General features: G+C 37.4%; 2 protein-coding genes and 1 long non-coding RNA gene across 5 annotated transcripts; all 3 read left to right on the forward strand.

Moving 5' to 3' along the window:
* Positions 1-1,437: 1,437 nt before the first annotated feature.
* Positions 1,438-8,795, forward strand: LOC126600089 (uncharacterized). 3 transcript variants are annotated; one of them, XM_050266620.1, is made up of 4 exons: positions 1,438-1,927; positions 2,043-2,172; positions 8,087-8,193; positions 8,224-8,795. In XM_050266620.1, the coding sequence occupies exons 1-4, from the start codon at positions 1,499-1,501 to the stop codon at positions 8,350-8,352; spliced, it is 795 nt and encodes a 264-aa protein (XP_050122577.1). In that variant the 5' UTR covers positions 1,438-1,498; the 3' UTR covers positions 8,353-8,795. The 3 variants fall into 3 exon arrangements, with proteins under 3 accessions (XP_050122577.1, XP_050122575.1, XP_050122576.1); XM_050266618.1 differs by having other exon boundaries at positions 8,087-8,795; XM_050266619.1 differs by lacking the exons at positions 8,087-8,193; positions 8,224-8,795 and adding an exon at positions 3,089-3,733 and having other exon boundaries at positions 1,443-1,927.
* A 502-nt stretch (positions 8,796-9,297) lies between these two features.
* On the forward strand, positions 9,298-11,821 carry LOC126600090 (uncharacterized). Its single transcript, XR_007615345.1, has 5 exons — positions 9,298-9,369; positions 9,451-9,631; positions 9,767-9,888; positions 10,649-10,707; positions 11,535-11,821. It is a non-coding gene; the product is annotated as an uncharacterized LOC126600090 (long non-coding RNA).
* An 8,757-nt stretch (positions 11,822-20,578) lies between these two features.
* Positions 20,579-24,717, forward strand: LOC126600091 (BTB/POZ and MATH domain-containing protein 4-like). The gene is made up of 4 exons (XM_050266621.1): positions 20,579-21,245; positions 21,736-22,081; positions 22,218-22,497; positions 24,039-24,717. Exons 1-4 carry the CDS (start codon positions 20,851-20,853, stop codon positions 24,323-24,325), a joined length of 1,308 nt encoding a protein of 435 aa, XP_050122578.1. The 5' UTR covers positions 20,579-20,850; the 3' UTR covers positions 24,326-24,717.
* Positions 24,718-25,716: the final 999 nt, after the last annotated feature.

The raw sequence follows: 25,716 nt of genomic DNA on the forward strand, positions 1-25,716 counted from the left end.
GAGTTAAAACACACAACTAAACGAATAGCGACAAAAAAAGGTAGAGAAGTAATATACACATAGCAGAATAGGGAATGGAGATTTTGTGGGGGTTGAATTTGTGGTGAGATTTTGGATTTGGTGGATATATTTTTAAGAAATAAAGGAACTTTGTATGCCGTATTCTTTTCTTGAGAGATGGTTCGTCATCTTCTTTTTTTGAGAGACGATTCGTCTTTTTCTCCAGAGAGAAGAAAATAAATCCTAGGGGTGGAGGTTGGATTATTTAAGGTGTTTGGTATTTATATCACCAACTCTCAAATCCATCAAAATCCCTAGTTCATTAAAATCCTAGCAAAGCTTTGATATTTTCATTACACTTAGGGGGTGTAGTCAAACTAAGATTTTAAAGGATTTTAAAAGATTTTAAAAGTAATAGATTTGATAGGATTTAAGATGATTAAAGACTCTTACAAAATTCATATGGATTTTAAAGAATTTGAATGGATTGTGGTGGATTGTGGGGGAATGATTTGAAATCATAGGGGGTGAGCTTGGATTCTTTTTAGTTTTGGTTATATATAGTTTTTGCTTTCAAATCCCACAAAATCCACAACTTTTTAAAATCCTATAAAATCTTAATTTTTTGAATACACTTAGATTTGGATGGATTATAAAATCTTTTAAAATCTTTTAATTGACTACACCAGGATTTTAAAGTCTTTTAAAATCCTCTCAAATCCAAGTTTGACTACACCCCCTTTAGATTCTCGTGGATTTTTTAAAATCCTAATTACGACCCATGGATTTTGATATATTCTTTAAAATCCTAATTTGACCACACCATGATTTCAAAATCTTTTAAAATCCTCTTTTAAAATCTAATTGACTACACCTAGATTTTAAAGTCCATTAAAATATTATCAAGTCCTATCAAATCATAATTTGACTACACCCCCTTAATTTCTATGTAAATAAGTGTCATTCCTAATTTCTATGATTGAGAGTTTAAAAATAACAAATTACGTATTCAATTCAATTGTTCTTTTAGGTTAACCAAACAAGAAAATTCACAAATTTTAGAAAATAAAATCCCGTCATTCTAAAATTCCTTAATAATCTTAAATTTCTTCATCCAAACATAGTGTTATAGATGTTCCGATTATAAAATACAACTTTAAGTCGTATAGTCAGGCAAAAGAAGTAGATGAAGATTTGGAAAGAGATATAAAAAAAAAATATGGAGTTTAACGAAAGATTTGCATAAACTTGAACGCAGTGGTGTTTTAAGATTTATAGAATTGACCCTAGTGTAAGGTTATTGTAGTTGCTGCATATTTTTATTTTGGGAGTATTAATAAAGCACTCTTTTATCATTTTAATTAAAATTCAAAGTTTTCAAATTATTTTTCATTAATTTTCTTTTTATTTTTTGGTCTCTACAGAATTCGCTCGTGGACTCAACGGGAAAACCCTCCTAAACCCCAACATTTCATTTTGCCACTCCCAACACTCCAAAATGTTCCTCCAGAGGCAGCGCGCCTCCGTACTCACCCAAGCCCTCCAAATCCAACTCCGCCGATACACCCAATCGTCCGCCGCCGTCCTCCTCCAACAGGACCCCGAACTCGAATCCACCACCTCCTTCCCGATACCTGACCCGAAGTACGCCGAGACCATCTTCGCAGTCCCACGCACCACTTCCGGCAAAAGCATCTCCGCCAAAGAGCGCAAGGCCGGCCGCGTCCCCAGTATCATCTTCGAGCAGGAGGACGGCCAGCACGGCGGCAACAAGCGCCTCGTTTCTGTACGGACCAACCAGATCCGCAAGCTCGTCGGTCATCTCGGCCGCTCTTTCTTCCTCTCCAGACTCTTTGACCTTGAGGTTCGCTCCGACTTCGATTCCGAGAACGACGTCGTTGAGAGGGTCCGTGTTTTGCCTCGCTCGGTATGTAGTCTCACACTCTGCAGTCTCTAACAACTTCAACAAATTTGATCCAATTTAAATAAACTTAATTTAATTTGCTGCCATGGTTTATCAAATGTGGTGTTTTTTTGGTTAGATTCATCTGCACTCTGCGACGGACGCACCGCTTAATGTGACCTTCATAAGGGCTCCTTCCCATGCTTTGTTGAAAGTCGATATTCCCCTTGTGTTTCGAGGAGATGATGTCTCTCCTGGATTGAAGAAAAGTAAAAGAAACCACCTTTTTCTATCTGTCGTATGGGATTTCATTTGTTTCATTTCGTTGTTGCGAATTTCCGGTTGCAATTTCTGTTTCTATCTTCTTGTTGTGTATGCCATGCTTTGATCCAACATTGCCTCCATTCTGTTGTGCATATAACAAACTGTTGTAGTTAGCAAAGTAGGATACTTGGTCTCATTCGGATTATATCCCACTGTTCCTTTCTCATAATTCCATTTTTGTGTTACTGGGTTTTCATGTACATTATAGACGTATATAGAAAAGAAGAATGCAGGGGCTTGTTTTGATCACAACATAGCATGCAGGTATCATCAGATTTTAGATTTAGTTCAGTTTTATTACGAGCCTTATGTGGTTATGGAACCTTCTGAAATATTAAATGCTTCGAGAATTTATGTGTGAAGTCATTGTTTCTTTCAAAGATTATGAAAGGATTGGAATTTTTTGTCTCAAAGTTGTAATTCCTGACATCGGTGTTTGAGCATACAAATCTTCTGTTGTGGAGCATGTTATTGGTCAAATCCATAACTAAATTAGGTTGAAAAGTTCCGGAAAGTGTTTGGGATTATACAAGGATTTTGTCAAACTAAAAAAGCTTCGCTTTTATGGAAACAGTTTTCACCATATTCCATTTCCGAGAGTTGAGTTGCATCTAAGTTTTTGAAGGTTGTTCTTCGTATTGATTTTGGTAGATTGCTTTCTGTGTTATAGCATTTTCGAATCATGGATATGAAGGTTAAGTTCAAAATAGTTTGCGGGTCAGGTAAACTAGAGATTTAATTATAGAGGGAAGGATCTTAATTTATGGCTTTTGTTGTACTCAGAATCTAGTTTGCTATTTTGGTTACTCTTGATCAGTTTTCATTCTTAAGTTAAACCGTGACATTTTTACAATTTGGCAGATGGTTGTCTAAACACAATCAAGAGGACCGTAAAGTTCCTTTGTCCGGCTGATGTGATTCCTCCATATATTGATGTGGATCTGAGTGAGTTGGATGTTAACCAAAAGATAGTAATGGGAGATCTCAAAGTTCATCCAGATCTCAAGCTTCTGCAGTCAAAGAATGAGCCTGTTTGTAAGATCGCGGGAGCAAGGGTTTCTGAACAAAAGAAGTCTAAAGACAAAGACTCTAAATAATTTATGTGCTTGGAGACTTTGGTTGCCCCTTATTAAGAAAACAGGCTTCCGCCATTATATATCCCTTCTCAGCTGACCGCATATCTTTTGATCTTGTAATGGCTGTGGAAGACAAGTTGATGGAATGCAACTGTGAGTTTTCATCCTCTTTTTCGTAATTGTTTGTGGGTATATTTCACGTTTGGTCTTTTGGTGGGGGAAAATGTGGTTTGCGGGCGAAGCATGCCATTAGAGAGAGAGAGAGGCAGAACTGGTTCTGCTTCGTGATTCTTGTGAATCTGAGCCAGAATTCTATGATAATAAGAATGGTAGTTTCTGAATGCGTGTCAATATATGGGCACTTGGATTTTGTAAGTGTTCTAAATAGGCACTTTGACAGATTTAAGATGTCGATTCGGTTCTGTGTTTCTTTTTCGATCTCTCATCTGAAGTTCGTTGTAGTTCAACGGTTTTGGGCAGAAGAACTAGCAACAAATGTTTTGGTCAAATTTTGTTTTGGGAAAACTTAGCAACAAACTCGAACAGGGTCAAGGTGGTCGGAAGGCAAATTAAAGTGACTCGCAAAAACACAATAACAAGATAGTCACCGATGCAATCATCTAAAAGAAATAAGTTGGGTGTTCATCAGTTCAAAACCTACAAGTCTCTTTGGTGTCGATGAGTGGCACATAGGTCGGTCTTTTCCGATAAAACGTCGCATAATGTGTGGTAATATGCAAATTTGGAACAACATCGATGTTGATTGGTAGTGGATTGTTGGTCCGTTTGTCTACATTCTATGGTTCTCATTTTTGTAACGAAATTCACTATTTGTCCTTATTAAACACACTTTTATAAGTTTGGATCATAGTTTGAAATATCGATAATATTGACGAAATATCGAAGATATTTCGGTTTTTTCGAATCACAGATATTTCAGAACATATCCATGTCCATATCGTACAAATATCAACAATAATATCGGAAAATATCGATGTCGATAATTTCGCTCACACTTCAGCAATATTTTGTCAAAATATCGGTGTAATATCGCTAAAATATGGGATTTGAACCCCTCCCATTTTACTCATCCAACACCGTAACCACCATTTATCACTTATGTTTTAGTGATAATATGCTAAAAAAACCATATATATATTAAGGGTTATTTTAGGAATAATAATGGATGGGAAAATAACATTTTAATTTTTTTTAACTTTTTATAGTGGGTGTAAATATAATGTTGGTGAGAAAATAAGACAATAGAATGTGTTTAGCAGCTCTCTTATTTTTTAAGTCACATTCTTTTAACACTAGCCTTCATGCACGGGCGACTTATACATTTTAAATGTATTTATATGCGTAAATTGACAAAGGTAAAGTCAAACATTTGAAATAAATGAATAATTTTAGATCATGCTAGAAGAAACCCCTCATAAACCAATTAAAGCAAGGTCTCTATAGAATTTACATTAAGAATAGAGAAAATAATATTTAATAAAAAATTGATTGAATCATATTATTGCTAACACATTGTGAGGCTAAGCCCACCCCCTCCCCCTTAATGTAGATAATATTGTTTGTTAAAAAAAACAATGATTTGACAATTAATTTAATCACATTATTAAATACATTTTTTATAATCGGCATTACATGTCTCTTAAGATGTTTTGAACGTGTTTAAAATTAGAGAAATTGAATCACATTATTGCTAACCTATTATGAGGTACTAATTATTTAAAAAAAAAAAACTGTACCAAAAAATTAACTATTAAAATGATAAAAATGTCCCTGCTTTATTTGATGCATTATTTTGGAATGCCTTTGGAGTTTTTTATCTTGGGGGGCATTTTTGTTGAAGCTTGGTAACACCAAAAGTACTGTTCACCTTCTGTGTTTTATTTATACAAGAAGATTGAAAAGAGTTTGTCTTCAGTAGTCTGTTGTTTTTTTTTTTTTTTTTTTTTTTAATCTTGTTGCAAGTAGTTCGGTGTATTAGGTAATCCTACCTTTTATTTCTTGTACTAATTAGCATGCACTATTGAATAAAACTTGTTAAAAAAAATTTTATAAAGAGAACGTTGTATGTCTTTATACAAGACTCCATGTGAACATATCTTAGATTCATAAATTCATTAGCAATAATATTTTCTTCTCAATAGATATATGCAGTCTTTTGAGAAATAAGATAAAGAAGACTTCGTATGTCTTTTATCATAGTCAATTACGCTAATGAAGTTGAATCTCATTTTTAATGGTTAAATTAAGATTTTGAATCACCTTTGTTGATAATTTTGTTTAGGAATTGTCTATTGTAGCGTTTGTGTAAAAGTCAAAACTTCAGTTAACTTATTGCATCTCGAGTTTAAATCGTTTCCTATTTATAACTTAAAATAATTATTGTTTGCAATAAAAATATGACGAAAAACATGTCACAATTTTACAATTGTTGTCTCTTCCTTTACGTATAAGATAATGCGTTGCGTCATCTATTTCAATCAGATTTAAGATACCAAACAAGAAGAGTTATTGAGCTTTTGTAGACAAATTTAGTATAATAAAAGCCCAATGGTAACCATGAATTTGAGCCAGATAAGATCCAAGCCCTTTTCTTCAAGGCCCAAACTTTGAAGCTTTTCCTCCCTCGTTAAGAAATTGTCTCTTCAGAATTTGGAAAAGCTCCTCTACTTTTTATATCGGAGATCAGAGAGAGAGTAATGAGTGTGCGAAGCAATGGGCTCTTCTCCCTCCTCTGCCACTCTGCTCCTCCTCTTCGCTTTCTGTCTCTCTCTTCCGACCGTTACACCTGCCACCGACCTCAAGGGTATCTATCTCTCTATCGTTGCTCCCATTCATTCCCTTCCTGCCTTCAATTCGTGTTCAGTGTTTATGGGCCTATTGGGGAAATTTGGAAAAATAACCAAATTTCGAGTCCCAAATAGAATTCTAACCACCATTTTAAATTTTTAATAATTATAACCAAAAGTTGATATGAAAATACTAATACATTTTTAAAATAGAGTTTTCTAAAAAAAAACCAAAAAACAAAAGGCTCGGCTGTCTTTTACCGCTATCTCTGTCATTTCTAAACGATAATCCAAAATCACATAAACCCAACCCACGCACAGCCAGCCATGGTGTGTAGCACAATCCCTCTTTCTTCCTCCTCTTCCTCTTTTATACTCTCACACACAACCTTCGTTTAGTTCTGAACCCCTAAATTTTTTTCAACCTCCTCCACATGAAGACGACTTTCATTCTCAGTCTTGGTCAGCTTCCTCCTCTGCTCTCCAATTTCTGATTTTCAACTATGACGATGTAATTCTTGAGTTTGAGCACTTGCACCACCAAGCTTACAATGAGGCCTTCACCCACTTTAGTGTCTGCTACCCTTCCTCAACATCTCAGCCCCTCAATTGGGACCTCCACTTCTAAGCTCAGCTCCAAAACCAAATCGTTGGTGAAAAGCCCAAAATGCAAAGGTCCCTTCTCTTTTTCTCTTATTTTCTCCAAAGGTTGAACTTTGGATTTTGTTTTCTTCTATGATTGAATTGGGGTATTGGGTTTTTTTAAGGAACTTCAAGGAGCACGGGTGGCTTTGAACTTATTCAATTCTACTGCTCGAATCTTCTGATCTTAATTGAATCTTGCTTTGTTTAATTTCCATGGATGACATTTTTTTTTTGAGAAATTTTATTTGAAGAGTGTATTAGTACTTTCATATCAACTTTTAGTTATAATTATCATAAATTTAAAAAAGTGGCTAGAATTCTATTTAAGGTCCAAAATTTGGTTAGTTTTCCAAATTTCCCGGCGTATTGCCGACTGTTTGGTTTCCGAGAAAATTTTAGGAAAATCAATGAAGTTTTGATGTTTGATCATGTGGGTTGTTTACTTATTTCCATTTTAATAGAGAAAAACTTGAGCTTTGACTTGCTCTGCATTTATTCGCTGTGAAAATTATTACGTTTTAATCTCCACTTTTGTTGTTTCTTTACTTGTAAGGAAGATAGAGGGTTAGGGTTTCGTTATGCCTGTTTAGGGTTTATTTGGGTTGCTGTATTGCTTGAGCGAAGTGTCAAGCTCTTAGCCGGTTAGGGTTTAAAAAATGTCGATTTTTCGGCCTTGAAAGTGAAAGGTTTCAATATTCTAGGTCAGCGTGATGCCCTTTGGGGTTGGATCTGATAAAGTATATTGCACCTTACCGGTCGCTGTCGCTATGATTTTGAGTTTTTAATCTGCTATAGCTAAACAGTATGTCCATTGCATTTTTAGGGATTTGAAGAGTTCGAATTTCTCTTTCGTTTCGCTGGTTTGTTGTATATTTGAAACTAACCTTTAGCAATATTGAAATCACAGGTGTTGATATTGAAAACCCAGTACTAGAAGATGTTTTTTTTTTTGTGAACGGGCACGAGTTTCTGGGGTATCAAGGTTAAAACTTGGGAGTTATGCAAGTTCACTTAAGATCACTTGGTCTACATCTCTTGTAATCCCAGAGAGTTTGCATAGCAAAATTCAAGTCTGTTTTCATAGGTGAGTGAAATGTGTCATCTTTACTGTACAAGCATTTTGTTTTTTAGGATAATTGTGTTTTATTTATTCTGATTGAGTTATGAGTGCACTGTATGCCTACCCCTCCCTCCCTCCCTCTCTCTGTTGCTCTTTCCCTTACTCATTTATTCTGATTGAGTTATGAGTGAAATGTGTCATCTTTACTGTACAAGCTTTTTGATCAGTTTGCATTCTTAAGTTAAACTGTGACATTTTTACAATTTGGCAGATGGTTGTCTAAACACAATCAAGAGGACCGTAAAGTTCCTTTGTCCTGCTGATGTGATTCCTCCATATATTGATGTGGATCTGAGTGAGTTGGATGTTAACCAAAAGATAGTAATGGGAGATCTCAAAGTTCATCCAATAGTAATGGGAGATCTCAAAGTTCATCCAGATATCAAGCTTCTGCAGTCGAAGGATGAGCCTGTTTGTAAGATCACGGGAGCAAGGGTTTCTGAACAAAAGAAGTGTAAAGACAAAGACTCTACATAATTGCTGTGGTTGGAGATTCTGGTTGCCCCTTATTAAGAAAACAGGTTTCCGCCATTATATATCCCTTCTCAGCTGACCGCATATATTTTGATCTTGTAATGGCCGTGGAAGACAAGTTGATGGAATGCAACTGTGAGTTTTCATCTTCTGTTTTGCAATTGTTTGTGGGTATATTTCACTTTCGGTGGGGGAAAATGTGATTTGGCGGTGAAGGATGCCATTAGAGAGAGGAAGAAACTGGTTCTGCTTTGTATTTCTTGTGAATCCGAGCCAGACTTCTATGGTAATAAGGATGGTAGTTTCTGAATGTGTTGTCATTATATTTAGGCACTTCGATTCGATTGCTTAATTTCTGTGTTTTTATTTTTTCGAACCCTCATCTGAAGTTGTTTGTAGTTCAACAGTTTTGGGCAAAAAAACTAGCAACAGATGTTTTGGGCTAATTCTGTTTTGGAAAATACAAAAATAATAATTACTCTCTAAGGACAGAAAGGGGATTAGCTAATAGCTTCCCCCAATCCACTCTAATGTGAGTCGAGAAGAATCACATAAGCATTTCAGCTTCTCCTTAGCCATCATTGTGTGATTCGTAATGTATAAAACAACACCTAAATATAAATTATAATATATTTATCATCGGCGAGACTCCTTTCCCTCCCATGTGAGAAATTTTTGTGTGCGGAAACACAACTTTGAAACACCAAGTGTCATAATTAATCAGTTGAATTTTTTTTTTAAGTTTTCCAACCAATTGTATTATTACACTTTGGTATACCAGGTTCTATTCCATCACATTGAAAAATCTGTACATCTTGAGACCACATAACTAAGGGCAAAAAAAAAAAAACAAATAATTAACGGTTTCCATTGATTTTATGTCAATTAGGCTATTTAATTGTATTAGATTTAAAAGTTAATGATACCATACAATTGCAGAGGCAGACGATGTCACAGCCCGTCCCGGGATTTTTATATCTGGGACGTGAATTGACGTAATTACCCTTGGCGGGCATTAAGGTACGTGTGTGTGTGACATTATTTGAATTAATTTTGTAAGTTTTGGGATTAAACTTTTGGAATTTGAATTTTTGTGGTTAGGGATTTGGATGGATGGTGAGGATTGTGTTGGGCCACACAATCACACACACACGCACTCCCTGTCTTCTCTCCCTCTCGTAGCACTCTCTGTCTCTCTCCCTCGACCTCACACACACCCACACCCAATGTGTACGGCACACACCCAAACCCTCCAAAAACTCGACGGATCGAGGCAACCAAGGTATGCATCTTCATCCTTTCGACGTTCTGAGTTCATTGGTACTAGTTTTAGGAAGTGAAACCCTCGAAATCACGGGAAACCCGAACCTCCATTTTTGAGTTACTGTTCATGCACACGTAAAATGTCGTGTTTCAGGGAATTCTAAGCTTGTAGTGAGCTTAGTGAAGTCCTAAGGAGGCTCGGAGTACTTCGTTTGAAGGATTTGGACGTCGGGATCACGTGGTTCCATTTTGGCCGAATTTCTTGGAAATTTTCCGGTGAGATTTCTTGATTTTTAGAGCCTTAAACTAGTCTATCGTGATTCTACATGTTTGGGGCTTCAATTTGATATAAAATACGAAGAAAATGGGTGAAAAACGAAGGAGAACAAGAGGTTTTAAAATTGGCCGGAAAACGGTCGCCGGAAAAACCAGTCCGGCGACCCAAGGAAGAAGAAGGGCGCGTGGGGGGCGCGTAGGCCCGTGCCACGTGCGGCGCGTGGGGGCGCGTGGCACATCAAAAAAATAATCTAAAAATATGTCGACGTTTGTGACGTCGAGTAGATCACTGTGGTATATTCATATACCCAAATTGAGCACCGTATGAGAAAGTTATTACGATTATTGGTTAGGTGCTTTAAATAACGTTTTATAGTTTTCGCATTTAGGTGAAAATGTGAATTGACGATCCGACCGTTGGATCGTCACCAAACTCTGATACGTTGTAATACGTAATATTTGAGGATTATTGGAACTTACGGATTGGGAATCCGAGTTACGGATCTTCCGGAATTGGAGTTGTAAGTTCATAAAATAAAATGTTAACCGTCACTTAGTTTTGAAAATTGACGGAGATCCGACCGTTGGATGGTAATGAAATTTCAGGATGTTGTCCTAGAGATATATTGTGGACCTTTGGAAGTTATGGATTTAAAATCTGAGTTGCAGATCTTTCGGATCGAACTGCGTAGTGATGTGTTTTATATAAGTTATATTCTATCGATATGATTTCTGAGGTTGGATTTGATTATTGTTCTAGGCGGCGATCGTCATGACGCCTTGATGTGTTGTGCTAGGGAGTTGTAGGGCGAACTCCAGGTGAGTGGGCAGTTTTGTTTTCGTATTACCTATATACTATTGAGTTTTCCCAGAAATTGAATTTAAAGGAAAAGTATGATTTGAAATGCCATGCATAGAAGTATATGAAAAGCATGAATTGATGTATGATGCATATATATATGTGAATTGGTGCTGTGGACGCACAGGTAAGTATCAGGTGAGTTTTATATTATTCGTGTGCATTGTTGATGTGTATATTGTGGATAGCTCATAACCTGCAATCATGGTGTTAGTGCTTATATTATTCACCACACCGCACGCTCGTCTTGGATCCAAGTAGGTGGATGTCGTACAGACCAAGTGAGGGTTCCGACATGCTAGTCGTATAGATTACTAGATGTGATTCCGACTAGTGGGTGACCTTAGATTATGTGCACAGATGATTGATGAGATAAGCACTAGAGCGTATTATTACACCATCCATGTCGTACAGACTACTTCAGGTAGTTCCGACTTATCTGCAATGTAGTGCCGTACAGGTCATCGAGGTGACTCCGGTTGGATTGGATGTTGAGCTATGGAATTAACCGTACAGGACCAACTGCAGGGTCTCCGGTTAATTCAACTTTTCACCTGTTACATTGATGCATCATTTATTTTGTTTTCGAAATTAAATCATGGCATACTTTCGGGTTTTAAAGAAAAATTGATGATTCGAGATTTATGAAAAGTATTATGTTATTATACTATTTTCTGGGAAAAGTATACAGGTTTTACAGTGAGGGGTTAGAATTATTTTTGGCGAAATGTTTTTGAAAAGCTTGGTTTTACTGACCCACTCAATTTTGTTTTTTTCGCCCCTCCAGGTTCTTGATAACAGAGTTTTGGTGGCCACGAGGAATCCAACGGTATTCTGACAGAATTCACAAAAGTAGGACTCACCCTCGAGGGTTTCCATTTTAATAATTGTATTTTAAAAGCTTCCGAACTGTGTGAATGGTTACGTCACTCTCATGTGACGGCCAGCATGCCCTCCTTCGGGACGGGGTGTGTCAGTTGGTATCAGAGCCTAGGTTTCAATCTTGGACATCTTTAGAATTTCCTAGTGTCTTCTGTTAGAACTTTACCGCCTCGTAGCGAGCCACGTAGTTGGGATGAGTTTAGTTTCCCGGATATAGTAGCTTAAGGGGGGAAACTATTGCTATTATAATCCAGTCTATTATCTAAGAAACCCTTTGAGACTGGTTATAAGTTGAATTTGAATCACTTTATGGAAATGATGAACCTGAGGGAGCAGAGTGTTGGCTTACTCACTTGGAAAAGACGTTTTGGGTTATGCAAGTCAAAAGAATCTTCCTTCTGACAGGTGGGTCGAGACGACTACCTGGTTATGGGTTATGAATTTGTATTCTGGTGGAAACAGGAGTATTATTCGTTGTCACCGGAGGAAATAGCTGATTGAGAATTATTTAAGGAATTGTTAAAGAAAAGATTTATTCCTCCGGTATATTATGATGGTAGTAAGCAAGAGTTTGCAAAGGTGAAACAAGGAAGATGACGACAAATGAGTATTATAGAAAGTTTTTAGACTTGCCTCGTTTCCATTTGGATATTGTTGCTAAGTTGGTTGAAGTGTTATGTTGTTTTAGGCTGGATAATAAGAATCATCATATCAAGGACATCGAAAGACTCAGAGCTTCAAAAGAAGTGAAGTTAGAACTAATTCTTCCAGCTTAGGTTTAATGCCACTGGTCAGAGGCGAAGTGATAGATTTACTGGTGATCCCAGATCTTAAAGACAAGGTGACTCGAGTAAGGAAAATGTACCTTTGTGCCATAGATACAATATTAGACACTTTGGAAAATGTGGGGATCAGTGAATGTGTTCATGTGGACGGATGGGACATAGAGTTATGAATAGTCCCTAGAATCAGTTATTACCCAGCAGTCTTCCCTGACCCCACAATATCGATCCAGCAGGTTTATGGACTTAATAGTTTGGTCAGATGGGCCGTGAGTACAGGGATATTTGATGAGTTATAAGTCCAGCCGTACAGGCCACAAGAGGTGGATCCGGCGAACATATTATTTGGAAAATTGAGGAGTAAGCCGTACAGGTCATTCTAGCTGACTCCGGCTGATATATTTCTTATTATGGACGATGTTGCCAAAGAGAGTAATGTTGGAGCACGATCGAGGCGTATTTATGTATTTCTAATGAAGAACAAGATGATAATATTACACCTTCAGGGTGTCCAGTGATGGTGGAAGAAGTAGTTATGCCAGTGAATCTTATCGTATTAGACATTGTGGATTTCGATGTGATTTTAAGCACAGATTGGTTAGGTTATAATCTTGCCAATATGGATTATCAGAGGTTACTTTTATGGGTATGCAAAGTGGATTGAGTTAGGCCGTTATTTATGCTGTGAAAGCAAAGAGATTGTTATCAAAAAGCTGCCAAGGATACTTAACTCATAGGGTGCTAAATGATGTTGCTTCTAATGGTATGAGAGATGTAAGGCGGTTAGACATTTTCTTGATGTTTTCCCTGAGGAATTACCTGGATTGCCGTTAGGCGGAGATATGGAGTTCATTATTAATTTGTCTCCAGGCACAAATTTTATGTTAAAGATTGGTTCATGATGAGTTAAGGGAATTGAAAATTCGGTTACAGGAATTGGTTGACAAAGGTATCATTTAAAGTACATCACGTTGGGGGGAGCACCAGTTTATTAGTGAGGAAGAAAATGGACATTAAGGCTATGTTTTAATTATAAGTAATTGAATCGGGTAATGATCAAGAACCGTTATCCATTGTTGCGTATTGATGATTTATTGATCAACTTAGAGGTCTGCGTATTTCCTAAGATTGACTTAAGGTCTGGTTGTTACCGATTGAAGAGTTAATGATAACATTTCTACGATTGTGTTCAGGACTCGTTACGGTCATTATGAGTTTTCGTGATGCTATTCGAATTGACGGATTCTCCTGCTGTTTTATAAATTGATGGATGAAGTTTTCCAAGAATATCTTGACAGGTTCGTTATTGTTTTCATTGACGATACTCTGGGATACTCTAAGCCGAGAGCAGAGCATGTTAGATATTTAAGTTGATGTTACAAAGATTGAAGGAACGTTGATTGTATGCTAAGTTTAGCAAATGTCAATGTTGTATGAATCAACAACAATTATAAAATGCGTTATATATGCTTAAGGTATTCAAGCGAAATTTTAAAAGGTAGCAGCGATTGAGAATTTGGAACAACCGCGAACCGTGGCTGAAGTTTGGAATTTTCTTGGCTTAGCAGGGTGTTATAGATGGTTTGTTGAAGGTTTTAATGATGCTTCTTTGAGTGGTGTTGGATGTGTTAAAGTGGAAGTGTTAAGGTAATTGTCTATGCTCCGCGACAAATGGAAACCTCATGAGATAAATTACTCTACTCGTGATTTGGAATTAACAACTATCATCTTTGCTGGGAAGATTGGGAGACATTATCTTTATGAAGAAAAGTGTTAAGATTTCTACGAATCATGAGAGTCTCCAATATCTGTTTACTCAGATGAATCTAATCTTAGGCAACGAAGATGGATTGGGTTGCTTAGTGATTATGATTGCACGACCAGGGTGATCTTGAAATTTTTGCGACCAAAGCACTTGGTAGGAAAGCTTCAGTAAGAATTGATGCTTTGTATACTTGTTATGTTTTCCTTCTTGCGGATTTGAGACCTACTGGGATGAAGCTTAAGGTAAAAGTTAAGAAGAAGTTTTATTGGCTAATTTTCAAGTTAGGCTGATTTTAGTTGATTGTCTACTTGACGTCTAGAAAAGTGAGGAAGGAAATTTTGGATGAAGCGCATTGTTCAACTTATGCGATGCACCCGGGAGGAACTAAAATGTATCATACCATTCGACCATTTTATTATTGGCCTGGTATGAAAAGAGAAATTGCTGAGTATGTGAGTAGATGTATTATTTGCCAGCAAGTGAAGGCAGAAAGAAAGAAACCTTTTGGTCGGATGCGGCCACTTCCCGTTCCTCAGTGGAAATGGGAAAATATCACTATGGATTCTGTGTATAAGCTTCCACGTACACAGAATGGATTTGATAGCGTTTGGGTGGTTGTAGATTGGCTTACCAAGCCAGCACACTCCATTTCAGTGGGAGAAAAGTATCATTTGAATAAATTGGCTAAGTTGTTCATCACAAAGATTGTGAGGTATCATGGAGTTCCAGTAAATATTATCTCTGATCGAGACTCGAGATTTACTTTTAAATTCTGGGTGGCTTTTCAGGAAGCTCTGGGTACACAATTACTGTATAGCATAGCTTATCATCCTCAAACTGATGGGTAATCAGAGAGGACCATTCAGACGTTGGAAGATATGTTGAGATCTTCAGTATTACAATTTAGTGATTCCTGGCATGATCGTCTGAACTTGATGGAGTTTGCTTATAATAACAGTTTTCACTCGAGCATTGGTATGTCACCATTTGAGGCATTTTATGGTAGGGCGTGTCGAACGCTATTATGTTGGTCTGAGGTTGGTGAAAGGGTATTAGAAGGCCCAGAGATTGTAGATGAGACAACTCAAAATGTTCAGGTAATTAAGTCAAACCTGAAAGCAGCCCAGGATCGACAGAAGAGTTTAGCGGATCGGCATACTACTGATTGAGTATATAATGTGGGTGATTGGGTGTTTTTGAAATTGTCACCTTGGAGAGGTGTGGTACGATTTGGGAAAAGAGGAACGCTAAGTTCGAGATACATTGGACCTTATGTGATCATCGGAAGAGTTGGTGAAGTTGCCTATCGGTTGGAGCTGCCTCTGGAGTTATCTAAGGTCCATAATGTGTTTCACGTCTCTATGCTTCGACATTATATTTCTGATCCTTCTTATGTGATCCCTCCTCAACCGCTAGAGATTAATCCGGACTTGACTTATGATGAGGAACCAATCACGATTTTGGATTGGAAAGATAAGGTTCTAAGGAACAAAACGGTTAGTTTGGTGAAGGTGTTGTGGAAGAACCATTCTGTTGAGGAAGCTACCTGGGAGACGGAAGATCGGATGAGAGAGATATACCCAAGGTTATTTTATGGGCATTAAGTGCGTTATTTGGTTCTGGGAATTTCGGGGACGAAATTCTATAAGGAGGGGAGATTGTCACAGCCCGTCCCGGGATTTTTATATCTGGGACGTGAATTGACGTAATTACCCTTGGCGGGCATTAAGGTACGTGTGTGTGTGACATTATTTGAATTAATTTTGTAAGTTTTGGGATTAAACTTTTGGAATTTGAATTTTTGTGGTTAGGGATTTGGATGGATGGTGAGGATTGTGTTGGGCCACACAATCACACACACACGCACTCCCTGTCTTCTCTCCCTCTCGTAGCACTCTCTGTCTCTCTCCCTCGACCTCACACACACCCACACCCAATGTGTACGGCACACACCCAAACCCTCCAAAAACTCGACAGATCGAGGCAACCAAGGTATGCATCTTCATCCTTTCGACGTTCTGAGTTCATTGGTACTAGTTTTAGGAAGTGAAACCCTCGAAATCACGGGAAACCCGAACCTCCATTTTTGAGTTACTGTTCATGCACACGTAAAATGTCGTGTTTCAGGGAATTCTAAGCTTGTAGTGAGCTTAGTGAAGTCCTAAGGAGGCTCGGAGTACTTCGTTTGAAGGATTTGGACGTCGGGATCACGTGGTTCCATTTTGGCCGAATTTCTTGGAAATTTTCCGGTGAGATTTCTTGATTTTTAGAGCCTTAAACTAGTCTATCGTGATTCTACATGTTTGGGGCTTCAATTTGATATAAAATACGAAGAAAATGGGTGAAAAACGAAGGAGAACAAGAGGTTTTAAAATTGGCCGGAAAACGGTCGCCGGAAAAACCAGTCCGGCGACCCAAGGAAGAAGAAGGGCGCGTGGGGGGCGCGTAGGCCCGTGCCACGTGCGGCGCGTGGGGGCGCGTGGCACATCAAAAAAATAATCTAAAAATATGTCGACGTTTGTGACGTCGAGTAGATCACTGTGGTATATTCATATACCCAAATTGAGCACCGTATGAGAAAGTTATTACGATTATTGGTTAGGTGCTTTAAATAACGTTTTATAGTTTTCGCATTTAGGTGAAAATGTGAATTGACGATCCGACCGTTGGATCGTCACCAAACTCTGATACGTTGTAATACGTAATATTTGAGGATTATTGGAACTTACGGATTGGGAATCCGAGTTACGGATCTTCCGGAATTGGAGTTGTAAGTTCATAAAATAAAATGTTAACCGTCACTTAGTTTTGAAAATTGACGGAGATCCGACCGTTGGATGGTAATGAAATTTCAGGATGTTGTCCTAGAGATATATTGTGGACCTTTGGAAGTTATGGATTTAAAATCTGAGTTGCAGATCTTTCGGATCGAACTGCGTAGTGATGTGTTTTATATAAGTTATATTCTATCGATATGATTTCTGAGGTTGGATTTGATTATTGTTCTAGGCGGCGATCGTCATGACGCCTTGATGTGTTGTGCTAGGGAGTTGTAGGGCGAACTCCAGGTGAGTGGGCAGTTTTGTTTTCGTATTACCTATATACTATTGAGTTTTCCCAGAAATTGAATTTAAAGGAAAAGTATGATTTGAAATGCCATGCATAGAAGTATATGAAAAGCATGAATTGATGTATGATGCATATATATATGTGAATTGGTGCTGTGGACGCACAGGTAAGTATCAGGTGAGTTTTATATTATTCGTGTGCATTGTTGATGTGTATATTGTGGATAGCTCATAACCTGCAATCATGGTGTTAGTGCTTATATTATTCACCACACCGCACGCTCGTCTTGGATCCAAGTAGGTGGATGTCGTACAGACCAAGTGAGGGTTCCGACATGCTAGTCGTATAGATTACTAGATGTGATTCCGACTAGTGGGTGACCTTAGATTATGTGCACAGATGATTGATGAGATAAGCACTAGAGCGTATTATTACACCATCCATGTCGTACAGACTACTTCAGGTAGTTCCGACTTATCTGCAATGTAGTGCCGTACAGGTCATCGAGGTGACTCCGGTTGGATTGGATGTTGAGCTATGGAATTAACCGTACAGGACCAACTGCAGGGTCTCCGGTTAATTCAACTTTTCACCTGTTACATTGATGCATCATTTATTTTGTTTTCGAAATTAAATCATGGCATACTTTCGGGTTTTAAAGAAAAATTGATGATTCGAGATTTATGAAAAGTATTATGTTATTATACTATTTTCTGGGAAAAGTATACAGGTTTTACAGTGAGGGGTTAGAATTATTTTTGGCGAAATGTTTTTGAAAAGCTTGGTTTTACTGACCCACTCAATTTTGTTTTTTTCGCCCCTCCAGGTTCTTGATAACAGAGTTTTGGTGGCCACGAGGAATCCAACGGTATTCTGACAGAATTCACAAAAGTAGGACTCACCCTCGAGGGTTTCCATTTTAATAATTGTATTTTAAAAGCTTCCGAACTGTGTGAATGGTTACGTCACTCTCATGTGACGGCCAGCATGCCCTCCTTCGGGACGGGGTGTGTCAGACGAAGTTACATTAATTACCAAATTTAATTTCTTGTTCTCACATTATGAAATTGATTACAATACTTACACGTTGAGATAACAGTTTTATTAAATGGGAACTTTAATGAAAAGGAGTTGGACTAAGTTTATTTTAATAAAAAATCATGCTATAACTTTATTTAATTAAAAAGATGAAAACCCCTTAAATTTTAATAAAAAGAACAAAAGAACTTAAATTTTAATGAAAATGACATAATTTTAATATTAAATTTTTTTTTTTTAAATCTGACGCATGGACCCATGCAAATCCTCACACAAACTGTGTATGAAACTTTTTACACTGTTTATGAAAACTTACGACACTTTTTATGAAACTTACTACACTGTTTATGAAACTTAACAGTACTACACTGTTTATAAAACTTAGTGATACTACATTCTTCTCTCTCCTCTTCTTGAATATTCTTGGCACATTCTCACCTTCCAAACACTTTTTCTTCTACTAATTTTCTTCGATACTTATTAAAATACAAATATTTAAAAATCATTTTTATTAGTTTTTTTATAAAAATATACACATATTTTTATCATTTTATCGCCAAGTCTTTGCGGCTGTTGTGTTGTTGGTTTATTAATTATTTGATACATGGTCGCCATCGATTTCTTTTATGTGAAAATTTCTATGACACTCGCAAGCTGTGCATTTTAGGGATCTCGGAGTGTCCTCATCTCCGCCCGGCATGAACTCACCGCATCCATCGAGCACGTGGCCATCGTTGTTGGCGGCGTGGTTTTTCAAACACTCCCTATACCTAACTCTTGATGCTGCTGCACTTGGCGACAGTTGCGGTTGAGCTGTTGGTGCTTTGAAATTTGATCCGCTAGCAATTGTTGTTGCAGCACTTGGGGTGACAATAACTGGGGTTAGGGTTGGGTCAATATCTCTTCTTGATCTGTCTAGGGTTTTATGAGGTGGGGGGGGGGGATGGTGAAGCTGTCTGATGGGAGTTTTGGGGGGTTTTTGGTTGGGGGTGAGGGACGCGCGACTTGGATTTTTTTATGTTTATTTTTTATTTTTTATTTTTTGTTCTTATCATTAAATAAAGTTAGTAAATGGTTTTTGATTAAAATGTAAATATTTGAAGCAATTTTAATTAGTTTTCCTTTTATTAAATTATAGAGTAAACTGTCGGTTTACCCCCTGAACTTTCATCTCACTTTCGATTTCCCCCCTGAACTTTTCTATTGGAAAATTAAGGACTCAAACTAATTTTTTTAGCCAATTTGCCCCCTACCGTTAGTTTTTCATATATTCCATCCATATTTCCGTTAAGTGAGACCATGTGCATAACATGTAAGGATAGTTAAGTCATTTCAATTTAAAAATGATTAAAAACTGAAAATAAATAATAATAATAATTTTCCCTATATTTTTTCCCGCTAATTCCTATCCTCAATTTTAATTTTCCCTCTTATTCCTATGCATGAGAAATAACATATTGTGTTATTGTCTTCATAAGTAGCTAAGTTAATCTTTTTTTTGAAGCATGTACTACCATTTTTATTTTCTCTAACAAATTAATAATTTAACAAATGCTCATGGTGTTATTGTCTCCAAAGCAGTGCATTAATATAAGAAACATGTCCATAAAAAAGACTAGGGTTTCTTATATTAATGCACTGCTTTGGAGACAATAGCACCATTAGCATTTGTCAAATTATTAATTTGTTAGACAAAATAAAAATGGTAGACAATAACACCATATATCATTTCTCATGCATAGGAATGAGAGGGAAAAATAAAATCGAGGATAGGAATTAGCGGGAAAAAATAGAGGGAAAGTGTTGCTTTTTTTATTATTTTCAGTTTTTTAATCATTTTTAAGAGTTAAATAACTTAACTACCTTCACATGTTGTGCACATGATCTCACTTAACGGAAATATGGATGGAATATATGAAAAACTAACGGTAGGGGGCAAATTGGCTAAAAAAAATTAGTTTGAGTCCTTAATTTTCCAATGGAAAAGTTCAGGGGGGAAATCGAAAGTGAGGTGAAAGTTCAGGGGGTAAACCGACAATTTACTCTATGGTTTAGTGGTATTCATCTTCATTTGGAAGTGAGAGGTCTTAGGTTCGAATCTCATGAATGACGAATTCGATACCAAATTAGACTACTTATTGTGTAACTTAACCGAACTCTACCTCTCTTTAATGTAAAAATATTGATGTACTTAATAGGGTTACTACAAATAAGTCCAAATCTCAATAAGGTGTTGGTGTGGGTGGTGATTAGAAAAAGAAGTTTACACCTTATTAAAAAAGAAGGAAAGAAAAGTAATTAAAAAGAAAAAAGAAAAAGAAAAAAAACTTTGAGAAGCATACCAAATCTGCTTCTTCCCCAAGCCAAAACACAATCCCAATTTCCCAGGGAAAATCCATCAATACAGCCAAAACCACACACCAATAGAACAAAAATCTCAGAAATCGCAAGAAATCTCAGAAAAAATCAATCGATTTCTCCAGTCCAAAGCTTTTGACCTGCTTTTGTTACTGCTTGAATTCTGAAATTGTAAAATTGGGAATCTGCAATCCCCAATTCGGAAACAGATGATATCCGGCAGGCAGAAGAGCAGCCGGTCTCTGGCGTCGCCGTCGAGCTCGCGCTTCGTGACGGAAACCGTTAACGGGTCCCACAACTTCGTCATCAAAGGGTATTCCTTGGCCAAAGGAATTGGGGTCGGAAAGCACATTGCCAGTGAGAATTTCACCGTCGGGGGGTTTCAATGGGCCATCTATTTTTACCCTGATGGTAAAAACCCTGAGGATAACTCCGCTTACGTCTCCGTCTTCATAGCCCTCGCCTCCGAGGGCACCGACGTCCGAGCTCTCTTCGAATTGACACTCGTTGATCAGGGTCCTAATGGCAAGCACAAGGTCCATAGCCACTTCGATCGCTCGCTCGAAAGTGGGCCTTACACCCTCAAGTATAGGGGCAGCATGTGGTGGGTAATTTCACTTTGCTAGTTTGTTGTTCTGGGTTCATTTCAATCTTTGATAATTCTCGCTAGTTCGATGCTTTACTTGATTAGAAAGAGTTTATGTATGTTGTAAATGAATGGGTTTTCACAATTTTTTGCTAATTCTATGCTTTACTCAATTGGAAATGAGTTTACGTATGTTGTTAATGAATGGTTTTTTTTCGTCAGTTCTTTTGCTAATTCGATGCTTTACTTAATTGAAAATGAGTTTATGCATGTTGTGATTGAATGATTTTTCGCGGTTTTTTGATAAGACTGGCGGTTTGTTAGAATGGGAATAGGGTTTTGAATAGCTACTTTGGTACTGGTGGGCATGGGAGGATTGACATTTGTAATGAATTGTGTCTTTGTCTTAGAAATGGATAGGATTTGCCTACTAACAGAGTTGATAATGCTATTTGAACTCCGTTATGTTATGCATTTTAAAATAAACTTATTTGCAATTGGATATTAGGGGCTACAAACGATTTTTCAGACGGACACTGCTCGAATCATCTAGTTTCCTCAAGGATGATTGCTTGAAAATTAATTGCACTGTCGGTGTTGTGGTTTCTGCAATAGATAGTTCGAGATTGCACTCCATACATGTCCCCGATTCTGATATTGGAGATCATTTTGGTATGCTTTTGGAGAATGAGGAAGGTTCAGATGTTACTTTCAATGTATGTGGGGAAAGGTTTCACGCCCACAAGTTAGTACTGGCAGCTAGATCTCCTTTATTTGAAAAAGAATTTTTCGATGGAATGGAAGAAGAGAATCATGATGTAGTTGTTACAGATACGGATCCCAAGGTCTTTAAGGTAATGCTTCTCAATTATTTCTTTTCCTTGTCCAATTATACTTTTGTAAGAGCGAGTTGTATTTGTTGTAGTATGTCAGTTAGAAATAATATAATGTACCACATTATCCTAAGTAGTTTTTGTGCTTTCTGAACAGGCGTTGTTACACTTCATATACACAGATAACCTTATTGAAGATGAAGAGTTGCAAGATGCAAGTTCACTGTGCATGTCATCTCTATCTGATCGATTAGCTGCCAAGTTGCTAGCTGCATCAGACAAATATGGGTTACCTCGACTCAGACTGATGTGTGAATCTGTTCTCTGCAAGATTATGTCTGTTAATTCTGTTGCCATTATTCTGGCCCTGGCTGACCGTTATCGTGCTATGGATCTAAAGTCTGTTTGCCTAAAGTTTGCTGCTGAAAACCTAGTTGGTATGTCCTCCCTGTTTAATTTTCTGTTTTCATGGTTCTTCCTTAATGCAAGTCGTGTGTGTGTGTGTCCTTTTGGTATACTGTATACTGTTATTAGAAACAAACAGGGAGTGCAGTGGCTGGGATTCCAGTATAGTCACTCTTATCCACTTATGTAAATTCTCTCTTTTATATAAAATTCTTTCATTTCTTCTCAAAAATAAAAAATAAAGGATCCAGTATGAGCCCATAGAAAAACGTTTCTCTAGGGGTTAACTTGTTTTCTTCTTGCTGCCAATCTGTGGTGGGTAATGGCGAAAGGGTCAGGTTTTGGGAAGAGGGGTAGGTGCTGGAATTGCCTTATGCCTTTCTTTTCCTAGACTATACAGTCTATCACAGTATCTCAATTTTCCATAGCTAGGGCGTATGTTATTCCTTCTCGGTTTCTTTTGAGTTTGGATTTTGGGTTTTGTAGAACTATGAATGAATTGGAAGTTGAGGAGCTCATGTCCTTTCTGTCTTGGTTAGAGAGAGTTGTGCTGGTTTCATGAAGGATGGATAGGGGGAGGTAGCCATCAGGGGTCTTTTCTTGTAAATTTTGCTTGAGACATTTGACAGACAACCCTTCTCTTTCTCCGTTTATCCCCTTAAATGAAATTTGGAGGACGAAAGTAGCTCCAAAGGTTTGGTTGTTAGCATGGGTTGGTTATTGCTAATGGGAGGGTTAACACTTGCAACATGGATCAGAGGAGAAGACCTCTGTCCCTTTTACAGTTCTCTAGTTTCCTTGTTCTTGGGGACATCTTGTCTATTTTTCTGTACTTTTCTCTCTTTGTGATAAATTTTCTTTTTTCCTGTAAAAAAAAGGATATGTTTCAATTGGCATCACCATCCTCAATCTGTCCCTGTGAAAAAATACACGAAAGCAGCTGCTTGACCCAATCAAATAGTGCATAAGTAACATAGGTGGTACTTATCTTCCAACTTCACGCAGACCCTTTTACCATAGCAAATGGACAGATTGAGGATGCTAGGAGCAGGGAAGTTATCTGATTCTGATTCAGTTCCAAGCTTTCTGAATTTTCTAGCAGCTTCAAGTGTTTCATGTCTGGTATAACTTGTAGGTCCTAGTTAAGTTTATGTAGCTCACCAAAACTAATTGAGGTTTAGCATGAGCAATCAAACAACATGCAAGTGGGACCGGCCGTATAACAGTGAGTCTGACATACATATTGTGGGAGTGTATTACATACAACCAATAATGATATGCCTTTGTTTGTGATATCTGCAGTACGATGGTGCGTTCACTTTAAAATTTCTTTGTCATTTTATTTTTGGAAACTTCTTTGTCATTTTATTTAGTTATGCAAATATAAAAATGTTAAGCTTAGATTACAGGTGAGTTATGATCTTATGATCAAAATTCAGGGATCTTGAAGATATTGAAAACCTGGGAATCGAGAATGGTGCCTGTCGTTCCTATTGCACTTTACATGCCAGTCTCCTAAGTCTTTGTGCTTACTTATCAATTCTACATTTTCTGATTAACCTGTTTGATGCAGCCGTCATGGAATCGGATGGTTTTGAGTATCTCAAGGAAAACTGCCCACTGCTGCAGTCGGAGCTGCTGAAGACAGTTGCGGGATGTGACGAGGAACTTAGCGGAGGGGAAAAGACTCGGAGCGTGTGGGGCCAGTTTTCTGACGGAGGGGATACAAATGACCGGAGTGTAAGGCAACGAACCTGGGAAAATGGAGGTGAGAGAAGTCAAAGCATTTGGGTCCCGCTTTCGGATGGGGGTGATGCAAGAGGTAGGAGTAGAAGTAGGAGTCCCAGGCAAGATGATTGACATGGAGGATGTGTTTATCGGTTTGAATGTGAGTAGATGGAAGGAAAAATGACTAGGAAAACTGTGTGATAAAAGAATGTATGAAAAGCATGGCTGTTGTTTTTTTTTTTCTGTAACGTTATATGTTTGTTGAATTAGAGAGTAATTTTTGAGTTTGTAAGGCCGCAAACATTAACGCATTTGGTGCGACCGGTGATGCGTTAAAGTGACCGAGAAAACGGATATTTTATAGTGCATTTTGTGCGAGGGGTGATGGGGCCGGTGCATGTACAAATATTGTGGTTCCTAGTGTATTTTTCTCACCACTCATAATCCTGGTGTGTAACATTTTTCGTATCATTCAAGGCTTGACGCTGGAGGATTTCATGTCCAAATATGAAAATTCACTGAAACAGGATCTTTTTTGTTTGTTACAAATGCTACTCTCTTTCTTTCCATAGATGAGTGAGAATGTCAGTACAATTTGAGTGGTATTTATCCAACAGGATTCCGGATCCTTTTGGTGAGGAATTGGGAATTCGTAAATTGTATTCGTTTATCATACATCGTGCTGTCAGTTTTGTCAGAGATTGTTTGTGTTTAATTTTAAATAAAATATTTTAAAAACTTATTTAAAATGATTTCGGACCGCGTAATGTTTGTGTTTAGTTTTAAATAAAATATTTAAAATAATTTCTGACTACACGATGTACGATGAACGGACACGATTTACGGATTTTTAAGATCCTCACAATGAGGATTCGAATCCGGATCTGGATTCCGTATTGTGTTAGTTTTCGTCAAGTACTATTTATATTTAATTTTAAATAAAAAAAATTTATAATGATTTTTTACCGCATGATGTACGATAAACAGATGTAATTGGAGGATTCCGAGATTCTCACAAAGAGGATCCGGAGAGGATCACATACAATGTACGTGTTAAGCTACTTTGGTTCTTTTAATTGAACAACCTATAAACAAATAAATTCAACGATTATTAAGCTTTGATGGAAAAAATAAATGCGTCCCACGCCCGAGTTTAGGCTCATAGTCTTCTTATTTCCCCCTTTTTAAGAGGGAAAATGCTCTAACAATACCACGTGGAAATTTTAACCTGCGTGACATTTGATCACATGATTTTTTTAAAGTCTTAATAATTGAGTTAAAGTTTTGTCACAAAATCTGAGGTAGGGACGTAGGGTCGATGCTGTTATTATTAATTCTCCTAATGTAACTCGTTTATTTGGGGGGTAAGTACATTTCTTTTGAAATTCTTGGTCGTAAGATTGTGAAAGATTTGAATTTTAGGTATTCTCAAATAATACTTGGCTACTTAAAAAATAAATAAAAATTCTTACTCAAAATTGTTCTTTACAGAGTGATTTATAATAAGAAAACGATTCTAATCA

Source organism: Malus sylvestris, chromosome 14 (genome assembly GCF_916048215.2).
Source record: "Malus sylvestris chromosome 14, drMalSylv7.2, whole genome shotgun sequence".
In the NCBI taxonomy this organism is placed as follows: domain Eukaryota; kingdom Viridiplantae; phylum Streptophyta; class Magnoliopsida; order Rosales; family Rosaceae; genus Malus; species Malus sylvestris.